This window comes from Bufo bufo, chromosome 1 (genome assembly GCF_905171765.1).
Source record: "Bufo bufo chromosome 1, aBufBuf1.1, whole genome shotgun sequence".
NCBI classification, from domain to species: Eukaryota; Metazoa; Chordata; class Amphibia; order Anura; family Bufonidae; genus Bufo; species Bufo bufo.
Window position 1 is genome coordinate 550613934 of NC_053389.1, and position 24629 is coordinate 550638562.

At 47.4% G+C, this 24629-nt stretch overlaps 2 protein-coding genes across 2 annotated transcripts; one reads left to right on the plus strand and one right to left on the minus strand.

The window, feature by feature from the left end:
* Positions 1 to 19212: 19212 nt before the first annotated feature.
* Positions 19213 to 20841, minus strand: LOC120985783 (general transcription factor II-I repeat domain-containing protein 2-like). The gene has a single exon (XM_040413927.1). It carries the CDS (start codon positions 20839 to 20841, stop codon positions 19213 to 19215), a length of 1629 nt encoding a protein of 542 aa, XP_040269861.1.
* Positions 20842 to 21566: 725 nt separating this feature from the next.
* Positions 21567 to 23378, plus strand: LOC120985792 (general transcription factor II-I repeat domain-containing protein 2-like). Its single transcript, XM_040413938.1, has one exon. The coding sequence runs from the start codon at positions 21567 to 21569 to the stop codon at positions 23376 to 23378; it is 1812 nt and encodes a 603-aa protein (XP_040269872.1).
* Positions 23379 to 24629: the final 1251 nt, after the last annotated feature.

The following is a 24629-nucleotide window of genomic DNA, read 5'->3' on the forward strand; positions in this document are numbered from 1 at the left end:
CCCTTCTTTGTGGCCTCAGTAGATGCCCCTATAGTGCCCACCAATAACGTGCCGGTAATAAGTGCCCCCAATAACGTGCCAGTAATAAGTGCCCCCAATCACGTGCCAGTAACAAGAGCCCCCCAATGTGCCAGTAATAAGAGCCCAGCCCCCATCACGTGCCGATAATAAGAGGCCCCCCAATGTTCCAGTAACAAGAGCCCCCCATCATGTGCCAGTAATAATTCCCCCCATCATGTGCCAGTAATAAGCCCCCCCATCATGTGCCAGTAATAAGCCCCCCATCATGTGCCAGTAATAAGCCCCCCCATCATGTGCCAGTAATTAGCCCCCCCATCATGTGCCAGTAATTAGCCCCCCCATCATGTGCCAGTAATAAGCCCCCCATCATGTGCCAGTAATAAGCCCCCCATCATGTGCCAGTAACAAGAGCCCCCCTAATGTGCCTGTAAAACTATTGTAAAAAAAACAAAACACTTATACTTACCTCCATGTCAGCGATGCGATGCAGGCCTCTTCCGGCCTGTGTCTCGCGCTGTATGGCTCAGGCCGCGCAATGGCGTCATCGCGTGGCCTGCACCAGCCTTTGATAGGCAATATAAGTTAAATCCACGGCACTCCAAAAGTTTTTTGCAAGATAAATAATCTCATTTAATTCTTAGTAAACAGAATGCTGTTAATATACATCCAGTGCAAAATTCATTTACATATAGTAAGTATTTATGCCATTTAAGATAGAAAAATCCCGAACGTTTCGGTCTGTGCGACCTTCTTCAGCGGGGTCTGAAGGCAGAAAGAATAGGCGTGCGCTGGATGCTCTTTGATAGGCTGCAGGCACTAGGCCGTCAGCCTATCAGAGGAAGGGGAAGGGACACGCCTCTCCCTCCCCTGCTCCGCCGCAGCACAGGCAGATGACTATGGAGATGAGCGCAATGGAAGCGCTCATCTTCCTGTGCCCGGCTGCAGCCGCTCAGTTGGGGGGGCATTTTAGTTGGGGGGGGCACATGGGGGGGCACTGCGTGATGTAGGGGGAGCCGTGGCCCCCTCTGGCCCCCCCCCCTGGAGACGCCACTGTGAGAGAGCGATCTTTACTAGCCACAGGAATGGGGGCGGCATTGAAGGAAGGGGTTGTGAAAAAATTACTGGGGGAGGGGGCCCCATTAAAAAATTTGCTGTGGGGCCCAGTCATTTCTAGTTATGCCACTGCTTTCACCCCTTGTGAAAATGAAAAATTTGAAGCTAAAGTAAAATTTTCTTGTAAAATATGTAATTTTTCATTTTAATAGCCAGGTGACTGCACTACCTAAAAATTTCCTTAGGGGTTTCTAAAATAGGGTCACTGTTTGAGGGCCTCCACTGTAGGGGTACCTAAGGGTGTCTTCAAATGAAACATGGCACAGCTTTACTGTGTGCCCACACAACAGTTTACAACCACATATGGGGTACTTCTGTATTCAGGACAAAATTGGTAAGAGATTGTGGGGTGCATTTTCTCTTGTTACCCTTTGTGAAAATGATAAAAATGGGCCTAAAGTGACATTTTCTTGTAAAATATGTAATAATTTTTCATGGGCAAGTGTTTCCAAATGCTACGAAACACCTGTTGGGCCAACATGGTGACTGCACCCCTTGAATAATTCCTTGGTGGGTGTAGTTTCCAAAATGGCTTTACTTCTTGGGGGCTTCCACTGTAAGGGTACCTCGAGGTGTCTTCAAATGTAACACGTCACCTGAAAATTATTCCAGTGAAATCTTCCCTCAAAAGCCATATGGTGTGCCTTCCCTTCTGAGTTTTGCTGTATGCCCACACAGCAGTTTATGATCACATATGGGGAATTGCCCTATTCAGAACAAAATGGGTAACAAATTGCGGAGTGCATTTTCTCCTGTTACTCCGACATTTTCTTGTAAAATATGTAATTTTTCATCTTCACGACTAAGTGTTTCTAAATTCTCTGAAATGCCTATTGGGCCAAAATGCTCACTGCACCCCTTGAAAAATTCCTTGGGGGGTGTAAATTCCAAAATGGTGTCAAACTTTGGGGGTTTAAACTATAGTGGTACCCAGGGGCGTTGCTAGGGTCTCAAAAGATTCGGGGCCCAAGCCCCAATGAATATGGCCCAGTTCTCTAAGTCAACCCCCTCCCCCCACACACTGCATTTTGCTGTACTTTCTATACAGCAGCACATACCTGTCACATCCAGTGCCTCCCAGGTGATGTCTCCTCCGATGTAGATCTTCTCATCATCTTCTCCATTTGGTCCGTACAACTTCTTTCAGCCATGCCTGTCTCTGTAGAGTGTGATACACAGACATCTTAGCTTCCTCACATTTCTATCATCATCTCCCAACCTGGAGTCCCCAAAGTGTTATCCTGCTGCTTGTTGTGATCCCCAATACCCCCAAATACTATCCTGAACAAAACTGTGTGACCCCCATAGTGACAGTGCTCCTCAAAGTCCCACCAATAGTAATTTCCTTCTATAATGCCCTCAATAGTAATGCTGCCCCCTACAGAGCCCCCAACAGTGATAATGCTCCTCAAGAATGCCCACGTTATTAATACTGCCCCCTACAGTGCCCCCAACCGTGATAACGCTACCCAAGAGTGCCCCATTAGTAGAAGAGCCCTCTAGTATTAATAATACCCTCACAGAGCCCCCAGTAGAAATAATGCTCACCTATTGTTCCTCCAGTGGTAATAAAGCTCTCTTAAGACCCCTCAGTAGTAATGAGGCCCCCATAGTGCTCTTAGTAGAAATAAGGCAGATCCTGTAAATAACATCACACCATCTCTCCTACCCCCTCCAAAATACAGTCCTATGTAAATAACATCACTCTCCTGCCTTCAGCCCCTCCAATATATAGTCCCATGTAAATAACACTATTTTCCTCCCTCCATAGAGTCCCATGTAAATAACACCTCAATCTATCTCCAGCCCCCTCCAATATACAGTCCCATGTAAATAACATCCCTCTCTATCTACAGCCCCCTCCAAAATACAGTCCCATGTACAAACCGGATTCCAAAAAAGTTGGGACACTAAACAAATTGTGAATAAAAACTGAATGCAATGATGTGGAGATGGCAAATGTCAATATTTTATTTGTAATAGAACGTAGATGACAGATCAAATGTTTAATCCGAGTAAATGTATCATTTTAAAGGAAAAATACGTTGATTCCAATTTTCACGGTGTCAACAAATCCCCAAAAAGTTGGGACAAGTAGCAATAAGAGGCTGGAAAAAGTAAATTTGAGCATAACGAAGAGCTGGAAGACCAATTAACACTAATTAGGTCAATTGACAACATGATTGGGTATAAAAAGAGCTTCTCAGAGTGGCAGTGTCTCTCAGAAGCCAAGATGGGTAGAGGATTCCCACAATGTTGCGCAGAAAGATAGTGGAGCAATATCAGAAAGGTGTTACGCAGCGAAAAATTGCAAAGACTTTGCATCTATCATCATCAACTGTGCATAACATCATCCGAAGATTCAGAGAATCTGGAACAATCTCTGTGCGTAAGGGTCAAGGCCGTAAAACCATACTGGATGCCCGTGATCTCCGGGCCCTTAAACGACACTGCACCACAAACAGGAATGCTACTGTAAAGGAAATCACAGAATGGGCTCAGGAATACTTCCAGAAATCATTGTCAGTGAACACAATCCACCGTGCCATCCACCGTGCCATCCACAGTTGCCAGCTGAAACTCTACAGTGCAAAGAAGAAGCCATTTTTAAGCAAGATCCACAAGCTCAGGCGTTTTCACTGGGCCAGGGATCATTTAAAATGGAGTGTGGCAAAATGGAAGACTGTTCTGTGGTCAGACGAGTCACGATTCGAAGTTCTTTTTGGAAATCTGGGACGCCATGTCATCCGGACCAAAGAGGACAAGGACAACCTAAGTTGTTATCAACACTCAGTTCAGAAGCCTGCATCTCTGATGGTATGGGGTTGCATGAGTGCGTGTGGCATGGGCAGCTTGCATGTCTGGAAAGGCACCATCAATGCAGAAAAATATATTCGGGTTCTAGAACAACATATGCTCCCATCCAGACGTCATCTCTTTCAGGGAAGACCCTGCATTTTTCAACAAGATAATGCCAGACCACATTCTGCATCAATCACAACATCATGGCTGCGTAGGAGAAGGATCCGGGTACTGAAATGTCCAGTCTGCAGTCCAGATCTTTCACCTATAGAGAACATTTGGCGCATCATAAAGAGGAAGGTGCAACAAAGAAGGCCCAAGACGATTGAACAGTTAGAGGCCTGTATTAGACAAGAATGGGAGAGCATTCCTATTAATTAATCTAAACTTGAGAAACTGGTCTCCTCGGTCCCCAGACGTCTGTGGAGTGTTGTAAGAAGAAGGGGAGATGCCACACAGTGGTGAAAATGGCCTTGTCCCAACTTTTTGGGGATTTGTTGACACACCATGAAATTCTGATTCAACATATTTTTCCCTTAAAATGGTACATTTTCTCAGTTTAAACTTTTGTACCGTGATTTATGTTCTATTCTGAATAAAATATTAGAAGTTGGCACCTCCACATCATTGCATTCAGTTTATTTTCACGATTTGTATAGTGTCCCAACTTTTTTGGAATCCGGTTTGTAAATAACATCACCTCCTCCCCAGCTGCCTTCAACATACAGTCCCAAGTAAATATTATCACCCCCTCCCAGCCGCCTCCAACATGCAATCCCATCTAAACATCACCCCCTCAACATTCAGTCCCATGTAAAAAACATAATTTCCCCCCACCAGCCACCTTCAACATACAGTCCTAAGTAAATAACATCGCCTCCTCAACATTTAGTCCTATGTAAATATCACTCCCTCCCTCAGACTCCTGTAACATTCAGTCCCATGTAAATAACATCACTCCCTCCCACAGCCGCCATCAACATACAGTCCCATGTTAATAACATCACTGCCTCCCCCAGCCCCCTCCGACATACAGTCCCATGTAAATAACATAATCCCCTCCCACAGCCACCTTCAACATCACCCTGCCACAGCCCCTCCAACATTCAGTCCCATGTAAATAACATCACTCCCTCCCATAGCCGCCATCAACATACAGTCCCATGTAAATAACATCACTCCCTCCTACAGCCACCATCAACACACAGTTCCATGTAAATAACATCACTCCCTCCTACAGCCACCATCAACACACAGTTCCATGTAAATAACCACAACTCCCAGCATTGCTCTGCCTCTCCCTTCACTTACCTTTACTCATGTAGCAGACATCACACCAGCTTCTTCCCCCAGAACTTCTCCTCTTCGCTGCCGTCCTCTTCTGCACTGGCCACATGATGGTGACATCATCACAGGTCCTTCTCAACCACTGCCTGTTCTACTGGTCACATGACCTGTGATGTCATCACAGATCCTTCAGCTCTTCCAGTGGATTAGATTCAATTGTATTGCTGTCCTGAGGACAGCAATACAGTTGTATCTAGCTGGCAGGCAGGACATTCGGTCCCAGGCCCCGAATGTTTTAACCTAGCAACGCCCCTGGGGGTTACCCCAGGGTTTCTTCAAATGCAACATAGCACCCAAAAACTATTCCAGCAAAATCTGGAGCTCTTTCCCTTCTGAGACCTGCCGTCTGCCCATACAGCAGTTTACAACCATATATGGGGTGTTTCTGTAAACTGAAGAATCAGGGTAATAAATATTATTTTGCTGTTAAGCCTTGCTGTGTTACAGGAAAAAATTATTGATTAAAATGGAAAATCTGCAAAAAAATGAACATTTGAAATTTCACCTTCATTTTCCTTTAAATCTTGTGGAGCACCTAAGGGGTTCACAAAGTTTGTAAAATCAGTTTTGAATAACTTGAGGGTTAACGTTTCTAAAATGGAGTAATTTTTGGGTGGTTTCAATTATGTAAGCCCCTCAACATCACTTCATAACTGAACTGGTTCTGTAAAAAGTTGGTTTTTGAAATTTTTTTACGTTTTAAAAATGCTTCTAAAATAAGCTTTGCAATATCTTCAAAAAATAAAATGGCATTTACAAAATAATACAAACATAAAGTGGACATATGGGGATTTTTAAGTAATAACTGCGGTACGCCAGACCTGCAGGGTAATGCGAATGTGAGGTCACGGTCGATGGCAAGCGAGGGTCACTCACAGTTATTATATGGAGCCCCTGGGCAGGCATACAGCAGTGAAGGAGAGGCTGGCACAAAAGTCCTCTGGGGCACACTCTGTATTTAGGGACCAGGCCTGATGATGGTTGAGGTGCCCTGGGTGTTGCAGGTGTTTTATGTGCCTGGGGCAAGGTCCCTTTGAGGTACGTGACGCCAGTGCCGGTAACGGTGGCACACCGGTGGAAGGTCTTAATAAGCAAGGAACACAGATGGCAGGGTGAACCAAACTTTGCTTTACTGTAGTAAATTCCACTTTGTACAGTTAGATGGCAACTCAGTTCCACATGTCAAGTACACTTCACAAGCAGGTTACACAATGATGGCAGGTATATGGTGGTTAGGCAAGATACACAGAGGGTAAACATCCACATGCGCAGAATCAGGCTGTACAGACTCCTCGGAGATTAGTGTACATTGTCCCTTTCAGACTCCTGTCTGGCTTTAATCCCAAGGCCCAGATACCTTATTGTAGGCTTTTATCCTTGGTAAATAGTCCTCCTTAGGTGCTCATTCTTGCTCCATACCTCTATTCTCTCTGCCCTTCAGCTTGCTTGTATCAGCTGGACCTGTGGGCTCTGCTTGACTTGGTGGGAACTACAGGGTTTCTCCCAGGAGGCAACCTCTTCCCCTGGGTTAGATCTTCTGAGCTAACCATGGCTCTCTGGATCAGGAGGTAGACTAGGATCCCTCTACTAGTCTCCTGGTGGCAACTAGAAGCCTGGACTGTCTAGTTGCATGTCAGGAGAAGGCCCTGACTGGTGCCTTCCAGCTTGTCTTTGCAGACTCCTGACCTTCAACAACCCTTCCCTGTCTGGGGCCTGAACACTTATACTCGGGGTACTCTAGCTCCCTCTAGCGTCTGGGATGACTAACTGCAGGGACTAGGCCTGATAATGCCTATAACAGGGAAACATTACACAATACAAAAACAATACTTTAAAATTTACATAAAATATACACAATTGGAAATAACACTTCTGTCCCTAGTGAAGAGGAGTCACGCACACCCCAATTGACCCTCGTGTAGTGCCCACGCTTAGTCCGTGAGGCCACTACATAACTAGTTTATGGGATGTCATTATCCATCTTAAAGAAATTCAAATGTCGAAAATTGTGTAAATTTTGGATTTTTTAAAAATAAATAAAGGTAAAACATATTGACTAAAATGTATCACTAGCATGAAGTACAATGTATCATGAGAAAAAGGTCTCAGAATGGCTTGGATAAGTAAGAGCATTCCAGAGTTATTACCACATAAAATGTCAGATTGACAAATATCAGCCTTGGACTTAAGTGTCTCAGTACTGACGGGGTTAAAATACAAAGAGACCGTGTCATCTTTAATTTTTATCTTCAACTTGCTTAACTGTTTACAGTAACAATAATTTCGACCAGGGGTGCCCAATCATTTGCATGCCACTGTATATGCACGGACAGTAGCTAGACAGGCAGGTATCAAAGGTATCTGGAGCCATGCTGACTGCAATTCATTCCGCAGCTGCTGGAGGGTGCAGGGGGAGGATCCATAGAGCGAACTCAATGACCGGGGTGGTCCCACAGATGCTCAATTAGGTTGAAGTCTGGGAAATTAGGGGGCCAGAATAGTACTTCTAAGCAGGGCCAGACTGGGTATGACAACCAGCCCTGGAAAAAATTACATACCAGCCCCATAGCATTGTGTAATTATACCAGCAGTCCAGCACAACGTCATTTTCATGTTTACCCGTATGGCATCCGCTCGTGTTAAAGAGCCCTAAGCCCAATGCATGGCTACACTCACCCAGTCCTAATAAAATCTGGTCCTACCTCATCCAGGGTGTCGTTGGCGTGATGGTCCACTGGATCCAGAACATTAAGCTGCAGTGGTTCTGGGGACTATAGTGTCTCTTTAATGTGAGGTAAATTAGAGATTAGTGCCACGAATAATATACTAGACTGCCTCCTTACAACCAGATGAGGATGATGATGGGCTCTAGCTGCAGTCTGGCTCCACTGCTCTTGTGTAGAACAGGCTCTCTGGAGGCTGTTTGTAGCTGTGGTCACAAAAATCTATGTTCTGGGAGAATGGGAAGGGCCCCAGGGCCTGACGGTGAGTATGCCCATAAGGCCCACCCATAAGTCCACCTACATATTCCACCCATGAGTTTGTTCACAGTGGGTGAAGTGTGTAGGGGATGTTTTATGTGTTGCTCTATAGAATCTAATGTGTCTGCTTATGGAATGTAGTGTATAGGGATACCAGTGTGTGTAGATGATGCAGTGTGTGTGCAGTGGATTGCAGTGTGCTTTTGTGTAAGGGATAGAAAGAAGTTTGTGTATAAGGTATGTATTGTGTGTTTCTGAATGTGTGTACGGAATGCGTTGTGTGAATCTGTGTTTGTATGTGTAAGGGCTGCAAGGTGTGTTTCTGTGTATGTAAGGGATGCAGTGTGTGTGTCTGTGTATGTGTGCAAGGGGTGCATTGTGATGGATGTCAATCTCTCCCCCCCCCCTTCTCACTCTCTTCTCCCCCCCTTCCTCCCTTGTCACTCTCTTCTCTCCCTCCCTCGTCACTCTCTTCTCCCCCCTCCCTCACTTGTCACTCTCTTCTCCCCCCCCTCCTTCCCTTGTCACTCTCTTCTCCCCCCTCCCTTGTCATTCTCTTCTCCCCCCCTCCCTCTTCACTCTCTTCTCCACCTCCCTCCCTTGTCACTTTCTTTTCCCCCCTCCCTCCCTTGTCACTCTCTTCTCCCCCCTCCCTCCCTTGTCACTCTCTTCTCCCCCCCCCTCCCTCCCTTGTCACTCTCTTCCCCCCCCCCCCTCCCTTATCACTCTCTTCTCCACCTCCCTCCCTTGTCACTTTCTTTTCCCCCCTCCCTCCCTTGTCACTCTCTTCTCCCCCCTCCCTCCCTTGTCACTCTCTTCTCCCCCCTCCCTCCCTTGTCACTCTCTTCTCCCCCCCTCCCTCCCTTGTCACTCTCTTCTCCCCCCTCCCTCCCTTGTCACTATCTTCTCCCCCCTCCCTCCCTTGTCACTCTCTTCTCCCCCCTCCCCCCTCCCTCCCTTGTCACTCTCTTCTCCCCCACTCCTTCCCTTGTCACTCTCTTCTCCCCCACTCCCTCCCTTGTCACTCTCTTCTTCCCCCCTCCCTCCCTTGTCACTCTCTTTTCCCCCCTCCCTCCCTTGTCACTCTCTTCTCCCCCCTCCCTCCCTTGTCACTCTCTTCTCCCCCCTCCCTCCCTTGTCACTCTCTTCTTCCCTCCTCCCTCCCTTGTCACTCTCTTCTCCCCCCTCCCCCCTCCCTCCCTTGCCACTCTCTTCTCCCCCACTCCCTCCCTTGTCACTCTCTTTTCCCCCACTCCCTCCCTTGTCACTCTCTTCTCCCCCTCTCCCTCCCTTGTCACTCTCTTCTCCCCCCCTCCCTCCCTTGTCACTCTCTTCTCCCCCCCTCCCTCCCTTGTCACTTTCTTTTCCCCCCTCCCTGTAATGACCGGCGTCACGCACAGGGAGGAAAAAGGGAAAGCCCTGCCCAAGGGAGAGGGAAAGGTGGTGACCCCTAACTCACCTTGCGGCTGGCACCTGACTGCCCTGACGTCCCTAGACGGGTTCCTCACCCGTGCGGCGATCACGTGCCTAAACCCTGGCTTTCCCTAAAATGAGCCCTAGATAGTGAACGGGCCGGTGGGATCGCTAGTCCGCACCACTGTCACTAAGAGGGAAACACCAGGGAGAGGACAGACAAAACAGACAAACACATACACCCAGGTGGGCGACCACAATAGACCACAAAGGTCCAACAGGGATCCGGAGGGTAGCGTTCTGGACCAACTACCAGAGAACGCAGCAACACAGCTCCAGAGGGTCAGAATAGATGTCCAGGCAGGAAGCTCTATATCTGGCAACCAGAGGAGTGTGAGAGGGGAATATAAGGAGGTTTGGGAGTGCTGGACAAGGAACAGCTGAGGAGAAAGGGCTACGGATCCCTGAGTGAGCCAAAAGGGTTTGCAAAGCAAACCCAGAAAGCTACCATAAGGAAACAGCCCTATCTTACATAGAGCGTGCAGCCAACCGCTGCGACTTCCTGACCCAGGGTATAACGGAGTCAGGCGTGGTTCTTGACACCCTCGTGACACTCTCTCCCTTGTCACTCTCTTCTCCCCCCTCCCTCCCTTGTCACTCTCTTCTCCCCCCCTCCTTCCCTTGTCACTCTCTTCTCCCCCCCTCCTTCCCTTGTCACTCTCTTCCCCCCCCCTCCCTCCCTTGTCACTTTCTTCTCCCCCCTCCCTCCCTTGTCACTTTCTTCTCCCCCCTCCCTCCCTAGTCACTTTTTTCTCCCCCTTCCCTCCCTTGTCACTCTCTTCTCCCCCCTCCCTTGTCACTCTCTTCTCCCCCCTCCCTTGTCACTCTCTTCTCCCCCCTCCCTTGCCACTCTCTTCTCCCCCCTCCCTCCCTTGTCACTCTCTTCTCCCCCCTCCCTCCCTTGTCACTCTCTTCTCCCCCCTCCCTCCCTTGTCACTCTCTTCCCTCCCCCCCCCTCCCTTGTCACTCTCTTCTTCCCCACTCCCTCCCTTGTCACTCTCCCCCCCCTCCCTTGTCACTCTCCCCCCTCCCTCCCTTGTCACTCTCTTCTCCCCCCCTCCCTTGTCACTCTCTTCTCCCCCCTCCCTCCCTCCTGAGTCACTTTCTTTTCCCCCCTCCCTCCCTTGTCACTCTCTTCCCCCCCTCCCTCCCTTGTCACTCTCTTCCCCCCCCTCCCTCCCTTGTCACTCTCTTCTGCCCCCCTCCCTCACTTGTCACTCTCTTCTCCCCCCTCCCTCCCTTGTCACTCTCTTCTCCCCCCTCCCTCCCTTGTCACTCTCTTCTCCCCCCTCCCTCCCTTGTCACTCTCTTCTCCCCCCTCCCTCCCTTGTCACTCTCTTCTCAGGGGGAGGATCCATAGAGCGAACTCAATGACCGGGGTGGTCCCACAGATGCTCAATTAGGTTGAAGTCTGGGAAATTAGGGGGCCAGAATAGTACTTCTAAGCAGGGCCAGACTGGGTATGACAACCAGCCCTGGAAAAAATTACATACCAGCCCCATAGCATTGTGTAATTATACCAGCAGTCCAGCACAACGTCATTTTCATGTTTACCCGTATGGCATCCGCTCGTGTTAAAGAGCCCTAAGCCCAATGCATGGCTTCACTCACCCAGTCCTAATAAAATCTGGTCCTACCTCATCCAGGGTGTCGTTGGCGTGATGGTCCACTGGATCCAGAACATTAAGCTGCAGTGGTTCTGGGGACTATAGTGTCTCTTTAATGTGAGGTAAATTAGAGATTAGTGCCACGAATAATATACTAGACTGCCTCCTTACAACCAGATGAGGATGATGATGGGCTCTAGCTGCAGTCTGGCTCCACTGCTCTTGTGTAGAACAGGCTCTCTGGAGGCTGTTTGTAGCTGTGGTCACAAAAATCTATGTTCTGGGAGAATGGGAAGGGCCCCAGGGCCTGACGGTGAGTATGCCCATAAGGCCCACCCATAAGTCCACCTACATATTCCACCCATGAGTTTGTTCACAGTGGGTGAAGTGTGTAGGGGATGTTTTATGTGTTGCTCTATAGAATCTAATGTGTCTGCTTATGGAATGTAGTGTATAGGGATACCAGTGTGTGTAGATGATGCAGTGTGTGTGCAGTGGATTGCAGTGTGTTTTTGTGTAAGGGATAGAAAGAAGTTTGTGTATAAGGTATGTATTGTGTGTTTCTGAATGTGTGTACGGAATGCGTTGTGTGAATCTGTGTTTGTATGTGTAAGGGCTGCAAGGTGTGTTTCTGTGTATGTAAGGGATGCAGTGTGTGTGTCTGTGTATGTGTGCAAGGGGTGCATTGTGATGGATGTCAATCTCTCCCCCCCCCCTTCTCACTCTCTTCTCCCCCCCTTCCTCCCTTGTCACTCTCTTCTCTCCCTCCCTCGTCACTCTCTTCTCCCCCCTCCCTCACTTGTCACTCTCTTCCCCCCCCCCTCCTTCCCTTGTCACTCTCTTCTCCCCCCTCCCTTGTCATTCTCTTCTCCCCCCCTCCCTCTTCACTCTCTTCTCCACCTCCCTCCCTTGTCACTTTCTTTTCCCCCCTCCCTCCCTTGTCACTCTCTTCTCCCCCCTCCCTCCCTTGTCACTCTCTTCTCCCCCCCCTCCCTCCCTTGTCACTCTCTTCTCCCCCCCCCCTCCCTTATCACTCTCTTCTCCACCTCCCTCCCTTGTCACTTTATTTTCCCCCCTCCCTCCCTTGTCACTCTCTTCTCCCCCCTCCCTCCCTTGTCACTCTCTTCTCCCCCCTCCCTCCCTTGTCACTCTCTTCTCCCCCCCTCCCTCCCTTGTCACTCTCTTCTCCCCCCTCCCTCCCTTGTCACTCTCTTCTCCCCCCTCCCTCCCTTGTCACTCTCTTCTCCCCCCTCCCCCCTCCCTCCCTTGTCACTCTCTTCTCCCCCACTCCTTCCCTTGTCACTCTCTTCTCCCCCACTCCCTCCCTTGTCACTCTCTTCTTCCCCCCTCCCTCCCTTGTCACTCTCTTCTCCCCCCTCCCTCCCTTGTCACTCTCTTCTCCCCCCTCCCTCCCTTGTCACTCTCTTCTCCCCCCTCCCTCCCTTGTCACTCTCTTCTTCCCCCCTCCCTCCCTTGTCACTCTCTTCTCCCCCCTCCCCCCTCCCTCCCTTGCCACTCTCTTCTCCCCCACTCCCTCCCTTGTCACTCTCTTTTCCCCCACTCCCTCCCTTGTCACTCTCTTCTCCCCCTCTCCCTCCCTTGTCACTCTCTTCTCCCCCCCTCCCTCCCTTGTCACTCTCTTCTCCCCCCCTCCCTCCCTTGTCACTTTCTTTTCCCCCCTCCCTGTAATGACCGGCGTCACGCACAGGGAGGAAAAAGGGAAAGCCCTGCCCAAGGGAGAGGGAAAGGTGGTGACCCCTAACTCACCTTGCGGCTGGCACCTGACTGCCCTGACGTCCCTAGACGGGTTCCTCACCCGTGCGGCGATCACGTGCCTAAACCCTGGCTTTCCCTAAAATGAGCCCTAGATAGTGAACGGGCCGGTGGGATCGCTAGTCCGCACCACTGTCACTAAGAGGGAAACACCAGGGAGAGGACAGACAAAACAGACAAACACATACACCCAGGTGGGCGACCACAATAGACCACAAAGGTCCAACAGGGATCCGGAGGGTAGCGTTCTGGACCAACTACCAGAGAACGCAGCAACACAGCTCCAGAGGGTCAGAATAGATGTCCAGGCAGGAAGCTCTATATCTGGCAACCAGAGGAGTGTGAGAGGGGAATATAAGGAGGTTTGGGAGTGCTGGACAAGGAACAGCTGAGGAGAAAGGGCTACGGATCCCTGAGTGAGCCAAAAGGGTTTGCAAAGCAAACCCAGAAAGCTACCATAAGGAAACAGCCCTATCTTACATAGAGCGTGCAGCCAACCGCTGCGACTTCCTGACCCAGGGTATAACGGAGTCAGGCGTGGTTCTTGACACCCTCGTGACACTCTCTCCCTTGTCACTCTCTTCTCCCCCCTCCCTCCCTTGTCACTCTCTTCTCCCCCCCTCCTTCCCTTGTCACTCTCTTCTCCCCCCCTCCTTCCCTTGTCACTCTCTTCCCCCCCCCCTCCCTCCCTTGTCACTTTCTTCTCCCCCCTCCCTCCCTTGTCACTTTCTTCTCCCCCCTCCCTCCCTAGTCACTTTTTTCTCCCCCTTCCCTCCCTTGTCACTCTCTTCTCCCCCCTCCCTTGTCACTCTCTTCTCCCCCCTCCCTTGTCACTCTCTTCTCCCCCCTCCCTTGCCACTCTCTTCTCCCCCCTCCCTCCCTTGTCACTCTCTTCTCCCCCCTCCCTCCCTTGTCACTCTCTTCTCCCCCCTCCCTCCCTTGTCACTCTCTTCTCTCCCCCCCCCCCTCCCTTGTCACTCTCTTCTTCCCCACTCCCTCCCTTGTCACTCTCCCCCCCTCCCTTGTCACTCTCCCCCCTCCCTCCCTTGTCACTCTCTTCTCCCCCCCTCCCTTGTCACTCTCTTCTCCCCCCTCCCTCCCTCCTGAGTCACTTTCTTTTCCCCCCTCCCTCCCTTGTCACTCTCTTCCCCCCCTCCCTCCCTTGTCACTCTCTTCCCCCCCCTCCCTCCCTTGTCACTCTCTTCTGCCCCCCTCCCTCACTTGTCACTCTCTTCTCCCCCCTCCCTCCCTTGTCACTCTCTTCTCCCCCCTCCCTCCCTTGTCACTCTCTTCTCCCCCCTCCCTCCCTTGTCACTCTCTTCTCCCCCCTCCCTCCCTTGTCACTCTCTTCTCCCCCCCTCCCTCCCTTGTCACTCTCTCCCCCCCCCTCCCTCCCTTGTCACTCTCTTCTCCCCCCCCCTCGTCACTCTTCTCCCCCCCTCCCTCCCTCGTCACTCTCTTCTCCCCCTCCCTCCCTTGTTACTCTCCCCCCCCTCCCTTGTCACTCTCTTCTCCCCCCCTCCCTCCCTTGTCACTCTCTTCTCCCCCCTCCTTCCCTTGTCACTCTTATCCCCCCTCCCTTGTCACTCTCATTCTCCCCCTTCTTGTCACTCTCATTCCCCCCTCCCTTTTCACTCTCATTCCCCCCCCCTCCCTTGTAACTCTCATTCCCCTCCCTTGTCACTCTCATTCCCCCCCCCCTCTAGTGTAGCGTGGCCCAGCTCTGTTCAGCGTACAAAGAGGTCATAGCACGAATCTCAGTATATTAACTGGAATATTGCGTAAGTCCAGATCTCGTAAAAAAAGGCCACTTCCATTCATGTTAGCATACATTTGGGCTATACAATGTTGAATCAACAACTGTTTACCATCAAGTAAACAATTTACCGCAAGAAAGTCGCATGCAAACCTGCATATATATGCCGCGTCCATTACCACTATTACAGTGTGTCATTGCGGGGCCCAGAAGGGATCTCCTCCATATCATGCATCCTATCAAAAATCATATCAACAAAAGATGTGCCACTCAGATCCAATTATGTCATGTCTACACAATCCGGGAACATACAATCTAATACACTGCTCAAAAAAATAAAGGGAACACTTAAACAACACAATGTAACTCCAAGTCAATCACACTTCTGTGAAATCAAACTGTCCACTTAGGAAGCAACACTGAGTGACAATCAATTTCACATGCTGTTGTGCAAATGGGATAGACAACAGGTGGAAATTATAGGCAATTAGCAAGACGCCCCCAATAAAGGAGTGGTTCTGCAGGTGGTGACCACAGACCATTTCTCAGTTCCTATGCTTCCTGGCTGATGTTTTGGTCACTTTTAAATGCTGGCGGTGCTTTCACTCTAGTGGTAGCATGAGATGGAGTCTACAACCCACACAAGTGGCTCAGGTAGTGCAGCTTATCCAGGATGGCACATCAATGCGAGCTGTGGCAAGAAGGTTTGCTGTGTCTGTCAGCGTAGTGTCCAGAGCATGGAGGCGCTACCAGGAGACAGGCCAGTACATCAGGAGATGTGGAGGAGGCCGTAGGAGGGCAACAACCCAGCAGCAGGACCGCTACCTCCGCCTTTGTGCAAGGAGGAACAGGAGGAGCACTGCCAGAGCCCTGCAAAATGACCTCCAGCAGGCCACAAATGTGCATGTGTCTGCTCAAACGGTCAGAAACAGACTCCATGAGGGTAATATGAGGGCCCGACGTCCACAGGTGGGGCTTGTGCTTACAGCCCAACACCGTGCAGGACGTTTGGCATTTGCCAGAGAACATCAAGATTGGCAAATTCGTCACTGGCGCCCTGTGCTCTTCACAGATGAAAGCAAGTTCAAACTGAGCACATTTGACAGACGTGACAGAGTCTGGAGACGCCGTGGAGAACGTTCTGCTACCTGCAACATCCTCCAGCATGACCGGTTTGGCATTGGGTCAGTAATGGTGTGGGGTGGCATTTCTTTGGAGGGCCGCACAGCCCTCCATGTGCTCGCCAGAGGTAGCCTGACTGCCATTAGGTACCGAGATGAGATCCTCAGACCCCTTGTGAGACCATATGCTGGTGCAGTTGGCCCTGGGTTCCTCCTAATGCAAGACAATGCTAGACCTCATGTGGCTGGAGTGTGTCAGCAGTTCCTGCAAGACGAAGGCATTGATGCTATGGACTGGCCCGCCCGTTCCCCAGACCTGAATCCAATTGAGCACATCTGGGACATCATGTCTCGCTCTATCCACCAACGTCACGTTGCACCACAGACTGTCCAGGAGTTGGCAGATGCTTTAGTCCAGGTCTGGGAGGAGATCCCTCAGGAGACCGTCCGCCACCTCATCAGGAGCATGCACAGGCATTGTAGGGAGGTCATACAGGCACGTGGAGGCCACACACACACTACTGAGCCTCATTTTGACTTGTTTTAAGGACATTACATCAAAGTTGGATCAGCCTGTAGTGTGTTTTTCCACTTTAATTTTGAGTGTGACTCCAAATCCAGACCTCCATGGGTTAAAAAATTTGATTTTTCATTTTTTTTTTTTTGTGTGATTTTGTTGTCAGCACATTCAACTATGTAAAGAACAAAGTATTTCAGAAGAATATTTAATTAATTCAGATCTAGGATGTGTTATTTTTGTGTTCCCTTTATTTTTTTGAGCAGTGTACAATATATATCTATCTTATATGTAAGGAAATCGCTAGGACATCAGAGCAGTGTAGTTTCCAATATCATCATGTCAGTCATCATCGGCATATCTGAAAAAAAGAGGAAAAGGAAAAGAAGAAGAATTTTTATTATTATATGGGCAATAAAAAACAGTAATGGTCCAAATACTAACTACCCAACACAGAATAGCGTCAATGGTCGGACCAAAGTAGCGAGGAAACAAGGGCAAGCCACAATCCTATCCAACCAATCCTATATTGTATTCTACATTGAGACCATTTGGTTTAAGTGAATTAAGTATATAGATCCACTCTAGTTCTTTTTTCTTCAACAGAGTGGATCTATTACCTCCTCGTCTTGGCATAGGTACAGTACAGACCAAAAGTTTGGACACACCTTCTCATTCAAAGAGTTTTCTTTATTTTCATGACTATGAAGGCATCAAAACTTTGAATTAACACATGTGGAATTATATACATAACAAACAAGTGTGAAACAACTGAAAATATGTCATATTCTAGGTTCTTCAAAGTAGCCACCTTTTGCTTTGATTACTGCTTTGCACACTCTTGGCATTCTCTTGATGAGCTTCAAGAGGTAGTCCCCTAAAATGGTCTTCCAACAGTCTTGAAGAAGTTCCCAGAGATGCTTAGCACTTGTTGGCCCTTTTGCCTTCACTCTGCGGTCCAGCTCACCCCAAACCATCTCGATTGGGTTCAGGTCCGGTGACTGTGGAGGCCAGGTCATCTGGCGCAGCACCCCATCACTCTCCTTCATGGTCAAATAGCCCTTACTTTCAAAGTTTTCCCAATTTTTCGGCTGACTGACTGACCTTCATTTCTTAAAGTAATGATGGCCCCTCGTTTTTCTTTACTTAGCTGCTTTTTTCTTGCCATAATACAAATTCTAACAGTCTATTCAGTAGGACTATCAGCTGTGTATCCACCTGACTTCTCCTCAACGCAACTGATGGTCCCAACCCCATTTATAAGGCAAGAAATCCCACTTATTAAACCTGACAGGGCACACCTGTGAAGTGAAAACCATTTCAGGGGACTACCTCTTGAAGCTCATCAAGAGAATGCCAAGAGTGTGCAAAGCAGTAATCAAAGCAAAAGGTGGCTACTTTGAAGAACCTAGAATATGACATATTTTCAGTTGTTTCACACTTGTTTGTTATGTATATAATTCCACATGTGTTAATTCATAGTTTTGATGCCTTCCATGTGAATCTACAATTTTCATGGTCATGAAAATAAAGAAAACTCTTTGAATGAGAAGGTGTGTCCAAACTTTTGGTCTGTACTGTACATGATCAATTATATAACATTTAAGGTCCCTTTCAACATGTTTCTTGTCAAGAAAATGTTTTGAGACCAGAAAATCAGAGCGCCTCTTTCTAATGGATAATCTGTGGTTATTTGAGGCGCGTTTTTAAATCCGTGGAGGTCTCACCCACATACAATAGTTTACATGGACAGGTAAGGACATATATAATATAACTCGAAATACAAGTTAGGTGGAACCGTATTGGGTATTGTTCCCCTGTATGGGGGTGCAGGAAACTTTTACCTTTTACATTTTTTTCTTTAACACGTCAAAGGGTTAACAGCCAAACAGATCTTAATATTTATTAACCTGATTCTGCGGTTTACAGAAACACCCCACATATGGTCGTGAACTGATGCAAGGGCATACGGAAGGGCGCAGAAGAAAAGGAGCGCTGTATCGTACTATTTTTGGATACATATGATTTTTTGATCATTCATTATTACACTTTATGGGGCAAGGTGACCAAAAAATTTGTTGTTTTGGCACAGTATTTATTTATTTTTACAGCGTTTACCTGAGAAGTTAGCTCATGTGACATTTTTATAGAACAGATCGTTAAGGACTTGGCAATACCTAATATGTATACTTTTTCTTATTTATTTTAGTTTTACACAATAATAGCATTTTTGAAACCAATTATGTTTTAGTGTCTCTATAGTCTGAGAGCCATAGCCAGAGGCGTAACTACCATAGCGGCAGACCATGAGACTGCTATGGGGCCCAGGGCAAGAGGGGTCCCAGTTGGGATCATCTCCTCTTGTAGTGAAGGTGAAAACTTGGTCAGGACTCTACCCTCTAAAGCAGGGGTGTCAAACTCAAATACACAGTGGGCCAAAATGTAAAACTTGAACAAAGTCGCGGGCCAGCATTGAACAAATGAACCTTTTAACATGGACCCAAACAAAATTTGCTTTAACATTGAATATGGAACAAGCATATTCATTTATTAAATAAGATTTAAATAATAATAAATAATAATAAAAAAAAAAAAAAAAACAATAATAAAATCAATCAACCATTCAAGCCCATGTCTTGGAGTAGCAAGAAAAAGTGCATAAAGAAAACATTAATTATTGCTCAGTTTGCTGCACACTGATCTAATCTGATGTGCCCAAGCCAGATACCTGGCATCTCTTCTTGGATGATAGTTCATCAATGTCTGGGCTCAGGCTTTGAGCTGAGGAAATCCTCAGTATCGAGCGAAGGTGTTCATCAGTCAGACGTCTCCTGTGAGATGTTTTGGTCATCTTCATCGAGGAGAAAAGTTGCTCACATAGATAAGTGCTGCCGAACATGGAGAGCATCTGAGCAGCTTGGGTGCGGAGCTGAGGCATTGTGTCAGGGATGAACTGTGGAAACTGTGCGGCGCCCACAGCATCATACTTTGACTTCAGTGTGTCATTACACTGGAGTTCAATTAGCTCCATTTGGAGGTTGGTTGGTGCGTTTTCCACATTAACTGCGAAGGGATTACTGAGCAGTTCAAACCTACATTTCTGGACATCAAAGTCGGCAAATCGCCGGCTAAACTCAGCGCCGAGTACACTGAGTTTTTCAGCAAACTGTGCGCATGGGAACAAGTTGGTAAAGAACTGCGTTTTCATGGTTTGGCAGCAGGGAAAATGGCCAAGGTTTCCTTGCAGCATCTGATTCTCCCACAGGCACAGTTTAGTTTTAAAAGCCCTCACTGCAGCGTACATGTCTGTGATGATGCGCCTGCGCCCCTGAAGCTGCAGGTTCAGCGCATCGAGATGGCTCGAGATGTCACACAGAAAGGCCAGCTCACACAGAACCTTTTTCTCCCGAAGCTCTGCTGTGTCCTTCCCTTTGCTTTCCAGAAACTGACATATTTCCTCATGCAGCTCAAAACATCTATTCAGTACTTTTCCTCGGCTTAACCATCTCACCTCTGTTTGATTCGGCACGTCTGAATACGCCGAACCACACTCCTCCAGAAAAGACTTAAACTGGCGGTGATTCAGACCTTTGGCTCTTATAAAGTTAACTACTTGTGTTACTGTGGTCATAACATGTTCCATCTTTAGGGCTTTGCCACACAGTGATGCCTGATGTATGATGCAGTGATAAACAGTTAGTTCACCTGCACAGTTCTCTTCCTGCATCTTCTCCCGGACCCTGCCCACCAGTCCACTTGTTTTACCGCACATCGCTGGCGCACCATCTGTCGTTAATCCCACGAGTTTATCCCACGACAGCTTTATTTCAGTTACGCATTTGGAAACCTCCTCAAAGATTTCCTTTCCTGTGGTTGTGCCATGCATTGATTTGAATCCCAATAGCTCCTCCGTAACACACATATTTGAGTCCACTCCACGGATGAAGACTGACAGCTGAGCAGTATCAGATGCGTCGCTGCTCTCATCCACAGCAAGGGAGAATGCAACGAAATCTTTTCCCGTTTCCAAAAGCTGGTCATACAGATTGGTGGCAAGATCACATGTGCGATCAGCTACTGTGTTTCTGCTCAGGCTCACGTTTGAAAAGGCTTGCTTTTTCTCTGGGCACACGATGTCACAAACTTTCAACATGCACTTTTTCACAAACTCTCCCTCATTAAAGGGCCGGGCTGATTTTGCGATCTCTGCTGCTACAATATAACTAGCTTTTACAGCAGCCTCACTTTGTGATGTGGCTTTTTTGAACATATTCTGTTGTGAAACCAAACTTCTTTTCATCTCCTCCACTTTCTGGCTCTTTTGAGTCATGTCCAGGTCCTTGCACTTGTCATGGTGTTTTGTTTTTTATAGTGTCGTCGAATGTTGTACTCCTTAGTTATAGCCACGTTGACTCCACAAATCAGACAAACAGGTCTGTCTTTTACATATGTAAACAGATATTCTGTCTCCCACCTGTCCAGAAAGTTCCTGTTGTCTGCCTTTCTTTTTGCCATTTTTGGGAAGGGGTTCCACAGTGACAGTTGTAGCTTGAGATCGCTATGACTTCTGTCACACAGGAGAGGGCGTTTCTGGGACCAGTCCTTATTGACGCGCCAAAACATCAGCAAGGCATTATGGGATTTGTAGTATTAGCGATGAATGAATGCGCTGTATAATACCGGCGGGCTAGCTCTAGTAGTCATTTGGTATAGCCTCGCGGGCCAAATATAATTACACAGCGGGCCAAATTTGGCCCGCGGGCCAGAGTTTGACACCTATGCTCTAAAGCATAGGTGTCAAACTCTGGCCCGCGGGCCAAATTTGGCCCGCAGTGTAATTATATTTGGCCCGCGAGGCTATACCAAATGACTACTAGAGCTAGCCCGCCGGTATTATACAGCGCATTCATTCATCGCTAATACTACAAATCCCATAATGCCTTGCTGATGTTTTGGCGCGTCAATAAGGACTGGTCCCAGAAACGCCCTCTCCTGTGTGACAGAAGTCATAGCGATCTCAAGCTACAACTGTCACTGTGGAACCCCTTCCCAAAAATGGCAAAAAGAAAGGCAGACAACAGGAACTTTCTGGACAGGTGGGAGACAGAATATCTGTTTACATATGTAAAAGACAGACCTGTTTGTCTGATTTGTGGAGTCAACGTGGCTATAACTAAGGAGTACAACATTCGACGACACTATGAAACAAAACACCATGACAAGTGCAAGGACCTGGACATGACTCAAAAGAGCCAGAAAGTGGAGGAGATGAAAAGAAGTTTGGTTTCACAACAGAATATGTTCAAAAAAGCCACATCACAAAGTGAGGCTGCTGTAAAAGCTAGTTATATTGTAGCAGTAGAGATCGCAAAATCAGCCCGGCCCTTTAATGAGGGAGAGTTTGTGAAAAAGTGCATGTTGAAAGTTTGTGACATCGTGTGCCCAGAGAAAAAGCAAGCCTTTTCAAACGTGAGCCTGAGCAGAAACACAGTAGCTGATCGCACATGTGATCTTGCCACCAATCTGTATGACCAGCTTTTGGAAAAGGGAAAAGATTTCGTTGCATTCTCCCTTGCTGTGGATGAGAGCAGCGACGCATCTGATACTGCTCAGCTGTCAGTCTTCATCCGTGGAGTGGACTCAAATATGTGTGTTACGGAGGAGCTATTGGGATTCAAATCAATGCATGGCACAACCACAGGAAAGGAAATCTTTGAGGAGGTTTCCAAATGCGTAACTGAAATAAAGCTGTCGTGGGATAAACTCGTGGGATTAACGACAGATGGTGCGCCAGCGATGTGCGGTAAAACAAGTGGACTGGTGGGCAGGGTCCGGGAGAAGATGCAGGAAGAGAACTGTGCAGGTGAACTAACTGTTTATCACTGCATCATACATCAGGAATCACTGTGTGGCAAAGCCCTAAAGATGGAACATGTTATGACCACAGTAACACAAGTAGTTAACTTTATAAGAGCCAAAGGTCTGAATCACCGCCAGTTTAAGTCTTTTCTGGAGGAGTGTGGTTCGGCGTATTCAGACGTGCCGAATCAAACAGAGGTGAGATGGTTAAGCCGAGGAAAAGTACTGAATAGATGTTTTGAGCTGCATGAGGAAATATGTCAGTTTCTGGAAAGCAAAGGGAAGGACACAGCAGAGCTTCGGGAGAAAAAGGTTCTGTGTGAGCTGGCCTTTCTGTGTGACATCTCGAGCCATCTCGATGCGCTGAACCTGCAGCTTCAGGGGCGCAGGCGCATCATCACAGACATGTACGCTGCAGTGAGGGCTTTTAAAACTAAACTGTGCCTGTGGGAGAATCAGATGCTGCAAGGAAACCTTGGCCATTTTCCCTGCTGCCAAACCATGAAAACGCAGTTCTTTACCAACTTGTTCCCATGCGCACAGTTTGCTGAAAAACTCAGTGTACTCGGCGCTGAGTTTAGCCGGCGATTTGCCGACTTTGATGTCCAGAAATGTAGGTTTGAACTCCTCAGTAATCCCTTCGCAGTTAATGTGGAAAACGCACCAACCAACCTCCAAATGGAGCTAATTGAACTCCAGTGTAATGACACACTGAAGTCAAAGTATGATGCTGTGGGCGCCGCACAGTTTCCACAGTTCATCCCTGACACAATGCCTCAGCTCCGCACCCAAGCTGCTCAGATGCTCTCCATGTTCGGCAGCACTTATCTATGTGAGCAACTTTTCTCCTCGATGAAGATGACCAAAACATCTCACAGGAGACGTCTGACTGATGAACACCTTCGCTCGATACTGAGGATTTCCTCAGCTCAAAGCCTGAGCCCAGACATTGATGAACTATCATCCAAGAAGAGATGCCAGGTATCTGGCTTGGGCACATCAGATTAGATCAGTGTGCAGCAAACTGAGCAATAATTAATGTTTTCTTTATGCACTTTTTCTTGCTACTCCAAGACATGTGCTTGAATGGTTGATTGATTTTATTATTGTTATTTTAAAAAGTATTATTATTTATTATTATTTAAATCTTATTTAATAAATGAATATGCTTGTTCCATATTCAATGTTAAAGCAAATTTTGTTTGGGTCCATGTTAAAAGGTTCATTTGTTCAATGCTGGCCCGCGACTTTGTTCAAGTTTTACATTTTGGCCCACTGTGTATTTGAGTTTGACACCCCTGCTCTAAAGGAACAAGTTTTAGCAAACAAGGCAGTGGAAAAAATGGCCTAAGTGTCATTGAAAGGGGTTTAGGGAGAAACACTTCTGTCCTGTGTGAGGGGCCTGGTTTGATCATTGCTTTGGGGCCCTTACTTCTTTATGTACGCCACTGGCCATAGCTTTTTTATTTTTTGACCGATTGTCTTATGTAGGGTCTAATTTTTTGCGGGATGAAGTGTTGGTTTGATTGGTACTATTTTGGGGGGCATATGCCTTTTTGATCGCTTGGTGTTGCACTTTATGTGATGTTAGGTGACAAAAATGGCTTTTTGCCACTGTTTTTATTTTATATTTTTTACAGTGTTCACCTGAGGGGTTAGGTCATATGATATTTTTATAGAGCAGGTTGTTACGGATGCGGCAATACCTAATATATCTTTTTTTATTTCACTTTAACACAATAATAGCATATTTGAAACCAAAAAATGATGGTTTAATTTCTACATGTTCTGAGACCTATAGTTTTTTTTATTTTTAAACGATTTTCTTATGTCGGGGCTCATTTTTTGCGGGATGAGGTGACAGCTTTATTGGTACCATTTTGTGGGACATGTGCCTTTTTGATCGCTTGGTGTTGCAATTTTAGTGATGTATGGTGACAAAAGTGGCTTTTTTTGACAGTTTTACTTTTTTTTATGGTGTTTATCAGACGGGGTGGATCATGTGATATATTTATAGAGCCAGTCGTTACGGACGCGGTGATAGCTAATATGTGTGCTTTTTCCTTTTTTTTTTTTTCCTTTTTTTTATTATATTATCAGGGGAAGGGGGTGTTTATTCTTTTTTTTCCTTGAAACTTAATTTTTTTTAATTAAAACACCTTTTTTGCTTTTTTTTTACTTTATTTCTGTCCCACTCTGGGACTTTAACTTTTGAGGGTCTGATCCCTTCTATCATGCACCTTCTATCATGCTCGGTCA